The 20030-nt window shown below is 32.2% G+C and overlaps 1 protein-coding gene across 2 annotated transcripts in view; it reads right to left on the bottom strand.

The window, feature by feature from the left end:
* Window positions 1-20030, bottom strand: part of LOC106464672 (lachesin-like) — a 93399-nt gene that overhangs the window by 8799 nt on the left and 64570 nt on the right. The window contains exons 4-8 of one of the 2 annotated variants that reach the window (XM_022392944.1): window positions 13585-13755; window positions 11508-11636; window positions 10236-10523; window positions 7379-7441; window positions 5765-5845 (exon numbers count right to left, since the gene is read on the bottom strand). In XM_022392944.1, coding sequence (XP_022248652.1) covers window positions 5765-5845; window positions 7379-7441; window positions 10236-10523; window positions 11508-11636; window positions 13585-13755 — 732 coding nt within the window. The remainder of the gene's footprint in view (window positions 1-5764; window positions 5846-7378; window positions 7442-10235; window positions 10524-11507; window positions 11637-13584; window positions 13756-20030) is intronic. The other variant, XM_022392948.1, reaches the window with a different exon arrangement.

The raw sequence follows: 20030 nt of genomic DNA, 5'->3' as shown, positions 1-20030 counted from the left end.
AAGTTTTATTCCAAAATACGGGTAATACGCTTTTTAACGAATTCTGTAATGTTTTGCCTTTGTTTCTTTACAACAAACTTACCACAGATATAACAATATATGTTTGGGTCATTTACTCAACCTTTTCTTGCCATAGCGACGAATAATAATATCGAAAAGAAAAAATAATATCAAAGTGCATGCACAAACAAATATTATCCAGAAATGACACGTCGTGCGGTGTGTTTCTCGTGGGTTCAGGAATGATCGATAAGGCTCTCACGTCACGATTGGTCTAGAGAAATCTATAGCCAGTGGTTGTCAACAGTTTAAGCATAACAAAATGTGACCTAATTTCAATGAAAATGATTCACTTATGTAAAAGTAAATATGACATTCTGTGAAAAATTTGTACGTGATGGAGAAAAATGGATATCATTTTTAGATTCAGTATACAGGAATTACTGCAGAATATGTAAATATTTCAGGACAATAAAATCATCGCAGGCCTCTGTAATTTATTCGACGGTAGAGAGGAAAAATATATCATGGTAAACGTACATCTACAGTGAAGCATGCTGGATAAAAAATATGAGTGTGGGTTGCATCTCATTCAGGAATGTTGGAAATCCTCTCAAAACTGATGGCACATTGACTGCTGACTAACACACGCAGCTTCTTAACCATCATGTCACTATTTCAAAAATAAAATTATTGGTCATAGGTTCATCTTCCAGTAAGACAATTATGTCAAACATGTAGCAAATGTAATGACACAATACCTGGATATTATAAGAGACATGGAGCACTTGGAAACATCGTTTGTTCTGCACAAAATCTCAGTGTGAATATTATCAAGTTTCTATGGGCTTATATGGAAAATGGAAATGTGAAACTGCAATAAAACAATTTCACCAAATTGTGGTTAGTAATACAGGACATTTGGAACAATATATTTCACAATAATACATTGATTAACGTATGGTATCATAAAACACTGTTTAGAGCAAATACAAATTACTTGTGCACTGTTAAACTTATTTGCTTTTCTTTTTGCATTTTCTGTAATAATGTATTGTATATTGTACAATCACTGGATACTTAGTTGCAATTACCCATTGTGTGTGTCTGCTTTCTTTGTTTTTTGTTGAATTTCGCCCAAAGCTACCCGAGAGCTATTTGCACTAGTCGTCCCTTATCTATCGCCAGCTTTCATGCTATTTAATTGAATAGTGGGATTCACAGTCGCATTATAATTCTCACAGAATTTAATAAGCGAGCATGTTCGGTAACGGGATTCGAATCCGCGACCCACAGGTTGCAAATCGAGCATCCTAACTACCGGGTTATACCAGGTCTGTTATTTATGACTCCTGTATGTGTATCACATTAGCATTTCCTTAATTATTTCCAATACTGTATACTTTATTACATATTTGAAAGATAAATTCATTATTTAATGATCTACTTGAAAGACTCTTATCCATGTATATACTCAAGTTTCTTTTATATCAACAGTACAGGAAATTAAATATCTTATAAGACAGAGACAAATCTTATATATATAGCTGAATAAACATAATAACAATGGTGTCTACTCAAAGACATATCAGAAACACTTTGATTATTTTTTCAGTTTTATGAACGATGTTCTTTACACTGTTGAGTGCTGAACAATCTTAAAATGTGTATTTAAAGGATAATACTCAAATAAACCAGATTATCTCCGAAAAAGATATGAAATGCAAAAAAAAGACTAGGGCTGTTGAAATTCACTAGAAAAATATTTTGATGCTGTGCTTTGACAGACTAGCAGGTACCTGTTCTGATATAAATGATTTATATATATATATATATATTTATTTTTATCAAAAATATTACCCAAAATTTCATTCTGGATAAATAAACTGAATACAAGACGACTGTCTAAACTCCTTTCTCCAGACAGTTTACTTTCCATATCAAAGAAGAAGTTGTCTCGAGTAAAGGATCCAAGCCCGTCAGAATATTTAAACTCTTATCACATAACTGGAGTGATTTCTTAAAGTCCAAGATTTATTACTCACTTTTGGAGGAATTTTCACGCAGTTCTTACGCATTGTAGAACGTATTTATTTGCGACAGCCGTTGCAAAAAGTTTTAAGCCTGACTAAACAAGACCTTTGTTACTTCCAACTTACCATTCAGCAGCATTTTCTAATTCTGCATATTAAGATAGGTTTAGCTGTTCTCCTATTTGTTACGAATTTTTCTACTTTATTTTATTCTGGGTGTAAAATTGGAATGTTAAATACACGTAAAGACGGTATAAAGTCAAATAATCAACTTTTTCTTATGTAATCTATTTCGTATATGTTTAGCATTTTTCTATACGTAAAAAAATACTCCTTTAGCAAAATCTTTAGAAAATGAAATCGTCTAGTTAATTATTTATGGTTAAACGACGAATTTACAGTAAGAAATGTAGGAAACCAAAGCTTAAGGATGTAACAATTACTAGATTAAAAATAGGTGTATAAGCAAAATTTTGGAATGTAGAGCATTCTTTGATTGGGATAGAATGGAAAGAATAGCCTTCAAGAATGGAAGTTTATATTCAGAGACCGTTAAGAATATGAGGTCTTTTTGAAACCTTGATTCATCTTTGTAATTGTGCTTCTCACACTTCAACAATCAAATTCATAATGTATACTGTAAACAGTATTTCAACTTTATTCAAACTGTACAAGACTTGGTACTTATGACAAAATATATGGTCTCTTTGTTGGAAAAGTAAAGTTCATGCACGCTAAGGATTAAAAAAAAATTGCCTAACTTTATTTCAACAGAAACTAATTGTCTGTTTTGTCTAAGAATTTCTTCTGAATGTTTTGCCTTCATGTAAATAGCTTAGCATAAAAAGTTAAAACACTAAAGACTCTATGTTGAATAATTGATACAAATACTAATTAGACTGAATAATTTACCATTAATAGTACTATATTTCATGATAATTAGATCGGTACAAACAGCTGATTAAGTTCAACTCCGATGTTATATTTCTTAATTTTTTTTATGATTTAATCTTGCTAATTTTAATTGGCTAGTACCTTATAATGGTCTTTGTATTTTTTACTTGAATTACTTGTTTTTTAGAGACACAGACTTCTGTTCGAAATTTTAATGTCAAGTTTGCGTAATTGGATAGTGTATTGTTGTGCAACGTTCTTATATCGAACTGAGTACATTATATCAAGAAGATTTATATTGAAAATGCAAATCAGTTAGTCACGTGACAACCACAGCCGATGTAGAGTTGCGATAGAACGCAGTATGTCAAACCTACATATTTACATTGTTCGGCATTAAATATTAACGGAATATGGCTGAACCAGGTGTATCAGGAGCATCCAGAAAGAAACCTATAACAATTCCTACCCCAGGCACGGTAAGCAAATTCTGGCGTTTTATAACAGGTAAGATTCAACGAACATTAAGGCCAGTAGCAAACGTTTTTTGAAGAGATCCATGATCATTGTTAGATTTATTTGGTTTGGATGCATCGTCCTTTACTCATCACTAATAGCCTAAAAAGTCAGGTGTTTGGATTACATGTGGTATATCGTCATAATTGATTACCCGTTATTATGACAAAAAATATTGTCTTTATATATATATATATATATATATATATATAACACTCTTTGTTGTAAGTTGTTAGTACAATATCAAGGAAAATAAAGCTCATAGCCCTAAGGCTTTAAAAGAAGATTTGACTAAATTTATTTCAACAGAAACAAATTTTTATTTCTTTTGTCTCAAGATTCTATTCTGAATATTTTACCTTCATGAAAATAGCGCAGTTTAAAAAGCTAAAGCATTAAAGACGTTAAGTTGAATAATTATCCGTTATTATGACAAAAATATGGTCTTTGTTGGAAGTTGTTAACACAATACCAAAGAAAATTAAGCTCATAAAAATGTTTCTTCTGAATGTTTTACCTTCATGAAAAGAGCTCAATTTAAAAGGTTAAAACACTAAATTACATAGCTTTTGCTTATGATGGCTGGGGAAAGGCGAGTTGTAGGTATCTTTCTGGATGGTTCTCATAACCAAGGTTGATCCATATTCCCTTACGTTCCAATGCCAAACAATGTTAAAATGTAGTTTTTATACACTGCGTTCCATCTCGACATTATATCGCTGGTACTTTTCTGTTGAAACAAATTTAGTGAATTTTCTTTTAAAGCCTTATCGGGTATAAACTAAACTTTTTTCTGTATTATACTAACAGCTTCTAACAAAGTGTGTTACACAAAGATCATATTTTTTGTCATAATAACGGATAATTATTCAACTTAATGTCTTCAGTGTTTTAACGTTTTAAACTGAACTGTTTTCATGAAACTAACCATTAGGACACGCATGGCCCTTGTATTTTGGGAGATTAGCAATCATACAGTAAAATATCTATTTAATTAGTAGCACTCATGCAACACACTGCATTGCTGGTTGGACTTAATACCGCCAGATAGTGCTAACTTAGTAGTGGTAGGTAAAGAACTATACCTCAGTTCAAACAAATTTCTTGTATTTCACTACTATGAGACCTATTTTGTTAATTTGCTATGCTTTTGCAAGCAGCACTGAAGAACTGTGAATTTAGTGAAACTAATCTCTAGTTTACTGCCACTGAAGCTGCGAATCAAAAATAGACTAGGTCTATACGTCATATTTTCTGCACTGAAATGCATGTTTTTGATGAAATAAGGAAATTCACAAGTAAATCACCAGGAGAAAGTTGGGGATTAAAACAATGGATACTAAAGTCCGATGAGCTCTTTTTTTTTACCATGAAACAAATGTTCTGGTCCATTTTTTACCTACTTTGTACTTAAATGAGGTCAACAAGGTATGGGTTCACCAAGATAAGGCTTCTAGTCACACATTTCGTCCAAATGTCGCGTATCTCAAGCAGTTCTAGAATGAAGAGAGTATTCATGCTATTTCATAAGGAGACATACTGGATTTCTTTTTTAGGTTGGAATGTTGAAATGGTTGCTGAAACATCGTCATCCTCAAACATTAGATGAGTTATGTTCAGCCAGCAGAAAGGATGGGTGTTCTTTGAATATGACAGTCTTATAACAAAGCTTTTTGAAATGGAAACAACGCTCGCTGTAGGACTATTGTAAAAATGCGCGGTCGTCAGTTAAACAATAACCGGACGTGGCGACATGAACTGTAACAGCGTGGCGATGATCCAAAATTGCTTTAATATAAAGTAGTCAACCCTGTGAACTGCAGCAAAAGATCTGAAGTGTATGAGGAAGTTATATTTTGTATAAACAGCATACACTGTATTGCATACATGTGCTTGTGTTGTATATATACATATATGTATATGTTAAAAAGTTGAAAAGTAAATAGTTGCAAGTAAAAGTAAAAAAATAAAGCGCTAGAGAGAGATACAGCAGCAAGGAGTATCACACATACAGCTATAGAAATACATCTTCTGTCAGATATAATTTCTCCTTGCAAGCTTTAGTGGTGACGTTGTATTATAACATTAAGAACATATGTGGGAACAGAAAACCATCGAAGGTTTATTGCAGTGATGCTGTTATATGACGTTCTATTTTCTTTATATATTAAGTTTAACATAATTTTTGTATTATGTTTGTAGAAAGTGTATATATCAAACTTACTGTTAAGACTCACATTCACTGTCATAAAAAGAATCAATAAATATGTAATAGAGAAGTACAACTATATTTTGAGAAAAAATATTTATTCAAATTCTACCTTCCACAGAGGGCAGTCCTTTTTCTATGTTGAATTTCCTAGAAGATTTTGACGAACCGAGGCTCTGGTGCTTTGGAAAATCTGTTAAAATCAAAGAAGCTTTACAGGCATGAGCTGACACATGAAATGCTTACAAATAGTATAGCAAACTCGAGAAAAAATATACATATAGCATTGTTTGGTTTGAATTTGGTGCAAAGCTACACGAGTGCTATCTACACTAGTCGTCCCTAATTTAGCAGTGTCAGATTAGAGGAAAGGTACCGCCAACTCTTGAGCTACCAACCAATAGTGTGATTGAATATTATAATGCCCCAACGGCTGAAAAGGCGAGAATATTTGGTGGGACGGAGATTCGAACCCGTGATTACGATTCGAGTACTCTAACCACCTAGCCATGCCGGGCTTAAAGCACTTAGCAACAATATTTAAAAGTATAGAAAATTATCTTACAAACAGAAACCTTTGTCTTTGTTTTCCTCGGTGTTTATTATTCGTTTGTTTGAGCAACATGTCCAACAGACATTATAATAGCATTGGGTGTGGTCTTCTGTTTTGTTTTTTTTGCCGGGATGAGAGTCCAAGGTTCGAGCTCTGACACTAAATTCCATTATTCATTTCAAAGAGCCGGACAAAACTCTTATGGCAGCAGATGATGCTGACTAGATGATCTTCCTCTGAGCATTAGTTCAAAATTGGTGACGTCTATACCCAAATCCTTGGGTGTCTCTGAGTTATAACCCATACTGTTCAAGTTGAAAATACAAAATGCAACGTGTAACAAGTGTATGAGAAACAGCTGACTCGTAATACCCGAGAAATACATGTCGTGACAAAATGTAAGTGTGTCATCAAGAAAATGAATCACAAGATTTCTCTATTGTTAATTAAATAAGCCCACTTTTACAAAATAAATGGTACACACGAAAACTGAAATTAGACGTAGTTCTAAATTAAACACAAAAAATTTAACAAGTCCTAAGTATTACAAAGCAAGTAGAGCACCTCCGCATTCTCATTGTGGAGTCCTATCGTCGCACGTTCGTCAGTGCACAGACGAACCAGCGATTGCGGGGAGGAACCAGCTGGCACTAATCACTTTTACTTGATTCTTTGTTATTTCTAATTCTTGTGCGTGAATTTTAATTTCTTAAAGTTTATGTTCACACCTAAAGCGTTTGTTATGCTAATATTGGATAGTGTGAACACATCAAAAAAGGTGTTTAGTTTACTTTTAAACTTTGTCTTCTCTTAATTTGGAAGGGGTAGCACAATATCAGTGTAGTAAATGAATCAAACTCATATGATGAAGATGCTCAATCTCCATTTATACAGTTGGGGTGTGGACAACAATAAAATCTAGCTCATGAGGGAAGCTAAAACCAGGGTATGTGACCAAAGTGTTACGATAAGATATTATATGTATATATAATACCAGCCTAAGATTGCAAGACAAATGTACAGAAATGAACAGTAAGTTAAAAGAAGAAGATTAATTCATAATCTTAAGTATACTAATATAATGTTGTTGTTTTTCAACATGAAACTTGCGAATATTTGATGTATACATGAAGTATACATGATGTATATTTCATTACGAACTTTGTAACTCACCCCTGTTCATGTGCTTAAACTTCTCTGCTGTGTCTCTGGAGAAAGATGTAGACGTTGGTATCTCTGAAAAACAAAAATAAATAAACCATTTTTGCTTTATTCATCGTTACTATTTATTCTGCTTGTATTAATTCGAATAACGTACCTTTTTTATGCTTCGTTTTCTTTACGTGGAAAAAAATACAATACAATTTCATGGCTAGGTGGTTAAGGCGCTCGACTCGCAATCTGAGGGTCGCGAGTTCGAATCCCGTCACACCGAACATGCTCGCCCTTTCGGCCGTGGGGGCGTTATAATGTGACGGTCAATCCCACTATTCGTTGGTAAAAGAGTAGCCCAAAGTTGGCGGTGGGTGGTGATGACTATCTGCTTTCCCTCTAGTCTTACACTGCTAAATCAGGGAAGGCTAGCGCAGATAGCCCTCGTGTAGCTTTGTGCGAAATTCAAAAAATCAAACAAACAAAAACAAACAATACAATTTGCTCGAAAAATCATTTGTCTATTACCTTTACTTAAAGTTAATACTAGTATACTATACTAGTTGTTGCAAGCTCTCTGTAAAAACCTTATGGACCATGATCCAGCTGGCAATGATAATAAAGGGGGTGTTTCGATTAACGAAAAAGTTTTTCCTAATCTAACTTCTGCAAGAAGCTTTGAAGTGAAAGCTCACTTATTTTACAATGAACATTTCAACTACTCCTAACGCATTTACAAGTTATAGCTTTTAAAATAATTGAATCTTTTACAATACATTTTTAAAATTCTTTATTGGATGTTTCCGCAGACCATCATTAAGAATAACTGTACTAAATCATAACCAATATAATAATTTGTATCAATTTCTATGAAATATTCAAAACAAAAATCTGTGTGTATATATATGCGTGTGTGTGTATGAGTGTGCTTTAAACTGCGGAACTGTGTAATAGTTAGAAATATTGAAATAATGTCTATATATTCTATGTAACGTTATATCTATTTCATTACACTGTGCAGGCCGTGGGTTCGAATCCACGTCACCGAACATACTCATTCTTTCAGCCATGGGGGCGTTATAATGTGACGGTCAATCCAATTATTCGTTGGTAAAATAGTATTAAAAGAGTTGGGTGATGTTGACTAGCTGCCTTCGCTCTAGTCTATCACTGCTAATCAGGGACGGCTAGCGTAAATAGCTCTTTTGTAGCTTTCCACGAAATTTAAACCAAACCAAATCTTATACTGTAATTAAAACCCAACTGGATTCTTGCTGAATATATCACTTCTCTAATTCGCCAGATATTTTAATGCAGTCAAATGGGTGGGATTAAAAAAACATAACATTTGAAAGCTGGAAGCCTTCAATAATATTCATTGAAACGGAGTGTTAGATATGCAATGGGTTCTAAATCACAACCCAACGAAATCCAGAGCCCCATCTCCATTCTCAATGTGGAGTCCTATCGCTACAACTTTATTGAGTATAATGTATTTAATAATTGTTTTTAATTTATCAGCAGGTATCCACTGTGAATTGGATGATTTTAATACTATTACTTTTACTATCATTTTACAGTTGAGTAATTTTTGTACAAGCTCTTCTTCCTCCAATAATCTTCTAAAGGTTCTTCTAGTAATAACCATCATTTCAATTTGATTTAAGTAACGTCTGTCGTCTTCAAATACTTTAGCACTTCCATACTTCCACCCTCTTTTATCCAGACTTCCATTTGTCCAGTGTGACCTCCGTTTTCTCAATTTACATAATATTTCAATGGTGACAGCATTTAGAGTTCTTACCAAGTTGCCCAAATTCATAACGAGCAGATCAGGCTTACGAAAGATAACCCTGTTCGTAAAAACATTACATGAAACTGGAAGTATTTCTTGGTACTGCCAATCAGCTCATTAGCTTTCAGCCACTCTTGAAATCAATGGATGGCGAGAAAGTTGTACGATGAAACTGGAATTATAGCAAATCCATTCGATCATATACTAGTCAAATTCCCTGATGTGGCTGCAATGAGTTCCTGTGCCACTGGTCTCAATTAAAGAAAGTCTTAAACGTCGACGTACATGCACTATTAATAGATGCTCTGTGGGTAGTTAGTCAAGGTTTTTCTCGCCGTCCTTTTATAATGGAAACTGCAATCACGGGCCATTATTTCACAACAATAAACATGGATTAGTGTAGGTTCTGCAATAATATAATTTTTCCGAGTTCGCCGTTTCAAAATAAATACATAATGACATGTTTTGATGTTATTAAACATAATGAGCATTAAAACCAGATTTTATTAAATATATTTTATATAATAAAATTATATTAGCTTCTTTATCAGTGGTAGTTATATTTTTGCTAGTCAACGCATACATTTTATGGAAGATGATATTTGTTAAATTTGTCATAGCAACTCTTAAAAAGGTTTTTAGCGCAAATAGTTATATAAAAAAGGGAATAGAAAAAAACATTGTAAATTAAGTAACCTAAACAATATGAAAAATTGATACTTGAAACCGTCGGTACTTGGTGAAACTCAATAATTACAGAACTGAGGAAAAACAAGACAATGAAATATACAAATGTCTTGTTTTTCCTAAATTCTGTAATATGAAAAATCTTTATCTGATCAGGAAAAAAATCTTGTAACATTACGTTCGAACATTTCTATTTTGTCCATTAGAAACGCTACTGTGGCTACGCAAATAACATCAGAAAAACATATAAAACTTTGAACAGTTTAGCTCTATAGAACTCTTCTGTCATATAAATGTTCAGCTGTATTATGATAAATAATCTCTATTCTATGGGAAGAAATTATCACAAATGTGTGATGGCTAATAAATGCAAACTTAAAAAGTCATGGCCCTTACCATAAAGACGAATGGTACCTTCTGTGGATCCCAATGAATTTTTGGCAAAGCAACTATACGTTCCAAAATCTTCTGCTTGTAGTTTTCGTATTAATAATCTCATATGGACTTTGTAAGATTTTTCTTTTGATGAAACGTCAAACTTTTCATTCGATAGAATCATTTCGCCTTCTCTTTTTTTCCAGAAGTTAATGGAAACTGGATAGGCCTCACTGTGGCAATCCAGGGCAATTTCTTCTCCAGCATGTGCACCAACCAACTGGTTAGGAACCCACAAAACTGGAGGAACTGCAGAAAGTGTTGAAACATCCATAGTATAAGCGAGTGCAATATTATTTCTTGTACTGCTTATGTTTTAAATCCAGCGCCTTAAACATCGAAAACAGAATATAATAGATTATGACTGTTATTTAACATTAAAAAGAAAGAAATGTATTTAAATACATAATGTATGGATAATGGAATCATTCATAGGTCGTTAAAATTCAATAGTCTCTAATAGTTCTATTCTGTACATTCTGGAAGCTCTATTATATAACTCTTAAGAAAACGACCATCAAATAATGATTCTGTAAGTTAAAACTGAACTCTTTGCCTTCTCCATAATTCAAAGAGAAACGAAAATCGGTCACTTTTCTTACTCCAAAATGTTACTAGAATTGTTTTCTTTATTCATTAAAGCTTGTTGTAAATACCATTCGCTACTTAATGGTATAACAACATAGTAGGTTAAAGTGCATATATCCGTCAACTTAATGCTTTCAGTTACTAAGGGTTTCTTGTAATGATAATTTTAAAAATTTTAATCAATTACGTAATCAGTTTTATACTTGAAGCTATTTTTTTCTGTTATAAAAACAAAGATAATGCTTAAGAGCTTATTCTGGCTAATACTTATAGTTCTGTACTTCGTGACCTTCAAAATACGTTTTAACTCATTACAGTTTCTGTTTCATTACATGTCGTGAAAGAAAGAAAAAAGTTTCGGTTCCATTATTCAGATGGCTAAGATATGTTTCTTAAAGTTAATTAAAATAACCATCACGGTTTCTATCTATCAAAACTTATACATCAAAGAAAATATGTTTGTGAATAAGGAGAAGGAAACACATTTAGCTAACTTCGCTTCCTAAAGTTAAAGTAGTTAACTGTGCCTGATTAAGAAAATAAACAAAAACAATATCTTTATTTTATTACCATCAATGGTGCTGATAATCAAAATATATAAGATAGTGATCAAAGCCGGCAACTTCTAATTACAGCAGTACTTACATTGCACGTGAAGAAGGACCCGTCTGCTAACTGAAGGCGGTACTCCATTGGAAGCTATACACAGGTATGCTCCCATGTGAACACGAGTTACTCGAGATATGTTTAGGTCCTCTCCCTCGTACGACGAATCTAATGAAAATTAAAACGAATTCGATGAATAAAGACTTTTTACTTCGTGTTCAAATTTGTATTTTGTCTCATAACGCAAAATCAGGTTTTGATAGCCGTGGTGGGCACAACATACATGGACCATTGTGTAGCTTTGTGCTTAAAAATAAACAAACGAGTCTGAAGATGGAGGCACCTGGTGAAACACGTGCGAACCTTGTGAAAATTAAAAACAACTTTGATTGATAGCTCTATATTAGAACAGATTGAAAAGTGGCGTAACAAGTGTTTTCGCTAAGAACGTGAATTTTCTAACTAACAAGGCGAGAACCTTACGAACATTATTTGAAAATTGCTTGAAATTTAATGTTTGACACCTCTTTGTAAATGAGATCACGGTCTCAATGCATTATGTTATTGCATAAATAATAAATACTGGAATAATTAACCAATGACATGTGTCTCATAAATACAATTTACATGTTTTATGATCATTCAATAGAAATATTTTATTTCAAACTTTGTATTCCATTTTGTGCACATTTTTGACACCCTGCAATTAATTGCTGATCGCATATAAGCGGCATTTTCAAACTCAGTTCAGGAAGTGCCGTAACTTCAAACACTCTCTGGTTAAAACCATAAACTTAATCCCGATGACGATTATGATGATAAACTTCAAACAATTCGCCATTTAATTATACCGCTTTACACAAAGACCAAAACAACTGACTCTTCTTTTCTGTTTCGTTCTTTGTTTGTTTGATTTGTTTAAATTGTTTTAGACGAAGACTGGAGTAAGTTTTTATTTGGATTGTTGCTTGTTTGGTAATCTACAGTTGATAGTTTGAGTAAAATACTTTGTACAAACACAGAAATAACATTTCATTTTGATATTTGATAACTTTGAAATGCACAAATCGCAAAATGGACATTTTTTCGGTAAATGACCAAATAATTAGAGTGAGTATAATATATATATAATTATAATTCATAATTTTTAAAAGTATTAATTATTTTAATTTCCGACCATGGTCTGTTGATTAGCATATTGGACTGAGGATCCGAGGGTCTGGCGTTCGAGACATGATACTACCTAACACACTACACACTCTCAGTTACGGGTGCGTCATAACCTCACTACTCAAGTAGCTGCTTGGGGAAGCAGATACTACCAACACGTTTTCTTCCCTCCGGTCCGCAGAGTAAAGTTAGAGTCAACTATGGCTAAACCATTTAGGATTTTGAATTGGTCATTTAGCCCATTATGTGCACAAAGTGTTGTTCAGATGAACAACAACAAAAAAAACAGTGCTTTTGTTTCTTAAATACCTAGCCCATATTACGACAAGTGTGGTGTAACAATTGATTTATGTGATAGTATAATATCCTCCTTCTATCTCTGTATTAATTGCTACTCTGTAAATTTTGACTGTATTTCTCATATTATAGACTGGGATTTATGGAGGTGTTGCTTACTTGACATTACCAAAAGACTACTTTTGCAATTACAAAATATTTCGAGCGTGCTGATTTGCATATCGTAAGGTCCAAGGTTTGAGTCCGCGATACATGCTGATCATTCTTCTCACTTTCAGCTGTAGATGTGTCATTAAAGTGAAAGCAATTCCTTCATTTGGTTAAGAGTAGTTGTTTAGATGACAGGATGCTCTTCTTCAGGTGATCATTTCAAAAGATCCGAGTTTTAAAGCCTGACCTGGTGGTTTAGCCAATGTGTCACATAATATTTTCAACAAATTCAAGTCCAAAATGCAAGTAAAATGTAAAATATTTGGCCAAATCTTGCTTCTCTTGTTACAGTAATGTTTGTTTGTTTTTTCATCTTGTCCAATGTTTCAATCTCCACAAATAGAAATATACTCCGAGTTACATTTGTATTAACTCTAAAAATAATTTAGTTAGAATTACATCAATCTTAAAATCTTAAATTACCATAACCTCAACTTACTCATAAGTTTCTTGCCGATACCTAGAATTAACGGTATCGGTTCGTCATCTTCTCGTCTCCAAGTGATATTAGGTTCTGGATAGCCTTTGGCTGTACACGACAGTGTTACATTTGTCCCTTCCCTGGTGACGACATCTGACGTACTTTGATCAACGATTATATCTGGTGGAACTAATACAATTAGAAAATTAACAATTATTATTCTATGTTTATGTGTGCGTCAGTTTTTGTGTAATTATGAATAGAGATAAACTGGTAATTACCTCAAATATTCTGTTAATATCTTATTATTAAATTCGGACAAAACTCTTCCTTATACTTCCTCGGAATGCAGTAAATTCCTTTAAGAAAAGTTTTTTAGTATTATTATGATTATTTGAATATGGCTTTATTTATTAATTAAATTTGTTGCAATAGAAGCAAAACAAAAGTTTTGTATCTTGCTCATTTCATTTGCAGATAATATAGTTATAGATCTACTGCATAAAGCGATTTAAAAGAGACTATTAAATCGTAACAGTTCCACTAGGTGCCTTTCTTAAGATGCAACAGTACGATAAGATATTTGTAAAGGAATACAACCTTTTTTCAATCAAAATTAAGGATTATCAACCCTTCAACACAACTGTTTGTATATACTATATTATATATACTTGGTTATATGTGTGTATGCATATTTAGCTACAAAGTTTAAACATTTCATACTTGTGTCACTTGGCATAGATACCACAAATGTTCCTATATATTATTTTATTTAGTAAATGACGTAAAACTGGTCTTCTGTTGCTTATAAAAGCACATAAAGATAGATCTATAGATGGACAAAGAAAGAATTATACTTAGATAGGTACCATCCACACATTTAAAAAAGTACCAGAAAATCCCAGAAAACATGTATTTTATTGAAGTGTTTTTATTATGGCTTCATCAGAGATTAAACGCACAAGACAAATTCTTTGGAGTTTCGACAGGTGTAGTTAGTTTAACTCTACCGATCTGAAAGCAGAAAATAATTCGAAAACAGCATGCTGTGTTGTTATACGGATTGTTTGTTAATATTATTGCGTTGTAAATCTGTTCTACTATTATTGTTGTGCATCTATTTCCAAAAATAAACAACATAAACCTTACAATAAATAAAAGATGGATATTTTCATGGGGAATAATTTAAACATAATGGAAAAAATATAGAGATATATATAACTATAATTTAGGCTTAATAATGAAACCAAGTTTTAAAATCCGACAAGTGTTTGTGTACATTGTGGGTAAACGTTTAGCATAGAAATGTTCGGCTTCGGCAACTATTTCTGGCTGAAATTTGAAGTTCTGTGTTCATTTTACCAACACATGTTTAAACACGAATGTGACACATCATTAATTTCATAAACAACGTTAGAGGTGACACACGATCACCAGTACCAGTAGTTTCCTTTGAAAAATGGTATTTCAACAAATACGTTTTAGTTGTAAAAGAATAGCAAGCGCATTTGTTGGTTCCCTCTCTTATCTTTGTTCTGTACATTAGTGTTGTGAAGCAATTTTTCAATTTAATATTCTACTAACTGTAAGAACTCATTTGAGATGTTCACTGAGTTCGGCATTCTGGACTCGTCGTTGGTATAAAATTCTGGTCAATTCTTTTTACTTCGTCAATTATTTCACCACGTTTTATTTTATCGGGGTGATGAGGGTTGTAATGAAGAAAGAGGGGCTTCTTTGTGAGGTTTTAATAGAGTTATCTCTTGTTAGTCCAGAGTCAATGTGACGTCCAGGAAGTTGATTTTCCTGAAATTACGCAACAATTTGATAAATTGTTAAGAGTGGATGTTATTACTAATCATTGCAACAGTTTATAGTAAATTGTTAAGAGTGGATGTTATTACTAATCATTGCAACAGTTTATAGTAAATTGTTGAGAATGGATGTTATTACTAATCATTGCAACAGTTTATAGTAAATTGTTGAGAATGGATGTTATTACTAATCATTGCAACAGTTTATAGTAAATTGTTGAGAATGGATGTTATTACTAATTATTGCTATAGTTTATAGTAAATTGTTGAGAATGGATGTTATTACTAATTATTGTTATAGTTTATAGTAAATTGTTAAGAGTAGATGTTATTACTAATTATTGCAACAATTTCTAACAAATTGTTAAGAGTGAATACTGTAAGTAATTATTGTAACAGTTTATAGCAAATTGTTATAATTGGATGTTATTACGAATTATTGCAACAGTTTATAATAAATTGTTGAGAATGAATGTTATTACTAATTATTGCAACAGTTTATAGTAAATTGTTAAGTGTGGGTGTTATTACTAATTTATTAAAAAAAACACCAACTAGGCATGAGTAAGATTTTAAATTTCGTGTTGGTCTTCATTGGATAATAATTAAAGGCATGCATGCGTATAAAAATAATGTTAAAGGGGACGGTTTCTCTTTTACCTGTAGCAACTTCTGTTACTTGTTGGTGACTTTTTTCTCTAAAACCAAAGTATTCATTCCAAAGAACGAATGTTGGCAATATTTCGATGATGTTCTTGATTAAGCCAAAGTATTAAGTTGGCTGTCGTCATGTTCTCAGTTAACGACAGAAACAACATTAATACCCTCTTCTAAGCGAATGGAAGCATAAAATGTCACATTGTCTAGAATGAACAAAATAACATGTTCTATTACATCAAGGTTACTGTCTTTGATTCTACACAAAATGTCTTCTCCGTTATTCAGTGAGGAGGTACAAATTTAAACAGTGCTTTTATATTGTTTGTTTGCAAAAGCCAAGGTAATGTTTCGGTAATAAGCTCAAGTGCAGACAGGATGAGCCTTAACGCCCGGTACGTGACCTCTCGGTAAAAAAAAAAAAAACTTCTGGTATGAGACTGTTCAGTTTATAAAAGTTCTTGCATAACATTTCTTTTTATTCTATCTGTCTGAAAAATTATTTGGCTTTCTCTTCAGTTTCCTTAGGTTGATCTGTAGAGGAGTGCAAGTTGTACAATCGTTAAGATGTTCCTTGATTTTCTTCTTCATCATAAGTTTGGGCAGAAATAACCAAATTATTTGCTCTTATAAGATTCTTTAACAATTAAGATTTATTTTCAGATCTCGTAGTTCACTTTGATTAAGATTGTTTTTCCTGATTTATTTTACGTGTCGATCTATCTTATTACACTTTTTACGAATCATTCTCCAGCTTAAAGTTGCCATGGGTAGTTTATCATAACATGTATTCAGTTGAACTCAGTCATTTGTATGATAGTTATACTCTGATGAAGCCGTGATAGCAAAACTTCGGTGCATAAATGTTTTCTGGGGCACTGTGGTATTTTTTCATTTCTTTTTCAAATTTGCAGTAAAAGTCCAATACACCTTAATAAGAACTACAAGTTAGAGGTATAAATAAAATCGATATCTATTTAACATTTATTCTGAAAACTAATTCTTGGGCAATATGTGCACACATATATTAGTATAAAATACTGTACATTATTTTGTAAAGCAACAGGAACTAAGGCATCTTGCGACTACACATTCAAGCATTCGTCCACAATAATCCCCAAGCTGTCAGAACACACACACATGAATACTTTTGAATACTTACGTTAATCACGATATGTACAGATAGTTTCTACATAACGTGGTACCTTAACTAAGCATGAAAAATAATTCTAGCATTTGAATTTTAATTATCTATGAAGTAATTTCTTCCGGCAGAAACTACAGTTTGAAAATTAAAAACTCGTCTTCTCTCGAAATGTTCAGGCGATTAAACGCCACAGAGATGTGTATGTTCCTAACATTATCTCTGTTCTAATCCATAAAGACTTATAGTGATTTGGTTTTGTTCTTCAATGTAGGTTTTAGTTGATGTTTGGAAGAAAGAAGTTTAATAAAAGTCAGATTAGATTTACAAACAATTTTACCAATGAAAACATTACTCTCATGGGATGGGCATATTGTTCCAATCAAAGACGTTGTGAGATTTGTATGTTGCCAACTGACAGACTTTCACAATCGCCGTTACTTCGTACTTTTTACTTTCACAGGATCTACTGCACCTTTGAATCGCTCGGAATTTCAAGTGTAAAACTTATTTTTTTGTGTGTGCTTTTCTTCACCAAGAGCTTGCGACGTATTGGAACAACTACACTAATATATATATATTTTTCTTTTTCTGGTTGAAACTTTCGGCTATCTTTCAAATTATCCAGAATATTTAGACTATTTTTGTATTTATTATGTATACGAAGTTTTTCTCATGCATTATTCTCTACTTTTTTCTTTCCTTCTGTAACGACGTATAACTCATTATATTGTAACAGAAAAAAGAAACGAACAATCTGAAAGACAAACTGAGATTATTATGAGAGAATTTTAGAAAATTTGCATATTGAAGTCGTTCTCAATACATTTTGAAAATGAAGTAAATGTAAAAGAAAAAACTGTAATTGATAAAGTTAACAGACTATAAGAACTACCGATAAAAGTCATTTAAAAAAGAACGAAGCCCACGATGATAAGAATACATATAAAAAGGTCGGTTATATCCACATTAAAATTGAAACACAGACTAAATAATAAACAAACGCTCAAACATTCTTTGCTTGTGTAGCAACTAACTAAATTATTTTAGTAAACTTACTACTTACCATATCCAAATTTTGCAAGTTAAACCATGTTGATAATTATATTGTTAGGTTTACGTAGTAAGAATCTCATTATACGTAGCTACGGTTAACTTCCAGAATCAGGAGACTACAATAGTAACCATATTGTGCAAAATTTATTTTGTTAGCAAAATAACAACATTTATAACAAATTCCAATGGAACAGCAGCCTATTTGGATGATCAAATAAAAAAGTGTAAAATACTGGAATAAGAAACTAAACTTCATGCTCGATATGACATTAGATATAGAGAAATAAATCCAACTTAAATTATGCAAGGTAGTTCTTACATATAACCGATAAAACGTTATCATTTGTATGTTTGTGTTTTTGTCAGAGCTTAACAACGGCACAGGAATTCAATAAATCCTAAAATTATTTCTCTTCATAGTTTGAGTTTATATCGTATTTAACAGCATGTAAAATATTTGTTTTACTAATATTATGCGTAGATTTAACGTCTAGGAAGAAATTATATCCCTTTCCAACGTCTTAAATCAGCCTCAGAATTTCAAAGTATCTTATATAATTTTATCCGACATAATCGGCTTTATAACTCGAATTTACAGGGAATGGAACTGGAATAGGTAAGTTAGAGCAACGTCTGAGGACTATAAGTATTAAGGATGTGAAATTCGTAAAATCTCTAAAGTACTTCTTTGAGAAGATGATGATAAATGCAGATTTGAGTAGTATATTTTTTATCACGGCAATGTGATCTTGTTCCACTCAACAATGCAAGTAAGGCTCATTTCATTTTGTGCTATTAAAAAAATAAAAATGATTTGATGCCGCTAAGGAATATCTGGAAAGTTTTGAAAAATCTCATCTTGTTAAATATTGCATTACCATAAAATATTTCATTTTAATTATAAATATAGTTATTATAAGGTAATCTCCAGTGTATACCATGTAAAAATAAAATGTAAAGATAAATAACATAGCACTCATAGTACGTACTTTAACAAAATATTTCATTTTAATTATAAATATAGTTATTATAAGGTAATCTCCAGTGTATACCATGTAAAAATAAAATGTTAAGATAAATAACATAGCACTCATAGTACGTACTTTAACAAAATATTTCATTTTAATTATAAATATAGTTATTATAAGGTAATCTCCAGTGTATACCATGTAAAAATAAAATGTAAATATAAATAACATAGCACTCATAGTACGTACTTTAACAAAATATTTATTTTTTATTTAAAAAAAAGCTGAAAACAAATTATAAAATAAAATACCCTATAATTTTAACTCACATGTTTTACATAATATCATCAGTTTGAATTATTGTTTGTATCTTTGGAATATAAATATGCACAAGGGCTATCGGCACTAGCCGTTCCTAAGTTCCAACCAGTATACTACAGTTCTTGGGCTATTCTAATCGAATAGCGTGACTTAACAGTCAATAGTACTGTTTAATTAAGTGCGTGTGTTTTTAGAGCAAAGCCACATTGGGCTAGCTGCTGTGTACACCGTGGGGAATCGAACCCCGGATTTTTGCGTTGTAAGTTAACTTACCACTGTTCCACTGAGTGACTACTGCTTAAGAAGAAATAACTAACATTATCTTTGTTGCTTAATCCACCCAATTGTTCTTGTTATTATCTTCGTTGATTAATCCACCCAATTATTCTTGTTATTATCTTCGTTGATTAATCCACCTAATTGTTCTTGTTATTATCTTCGTTGATTAATCCACCTAATTGTTCTTGTTATTATCTTCGTTGATTAATCCACTTAATTATTCTT

The sequence above is a fragment of the Limulus polyphemus genome, unplaced genomic scaffold, assembly GCF_000517525.1.
Source record: "Limulus polyphemus unplaced genomic scaffold, Limulus_polyphemus-2.1.2 Scaffold62, whole genome shotgun sequence".
Taxonomy (NCBI): Eukaryota; Metazoa; Arthropoda; class Merostomata; order Xiphosura; family Limulidae; genus Limulus; species Limulus polyphemus.
The sequence above is the reverse complement of the archived record's forward strand: the minus strand, read 5'-3'. Positions and strand labels throughout refer to the sequence as shown.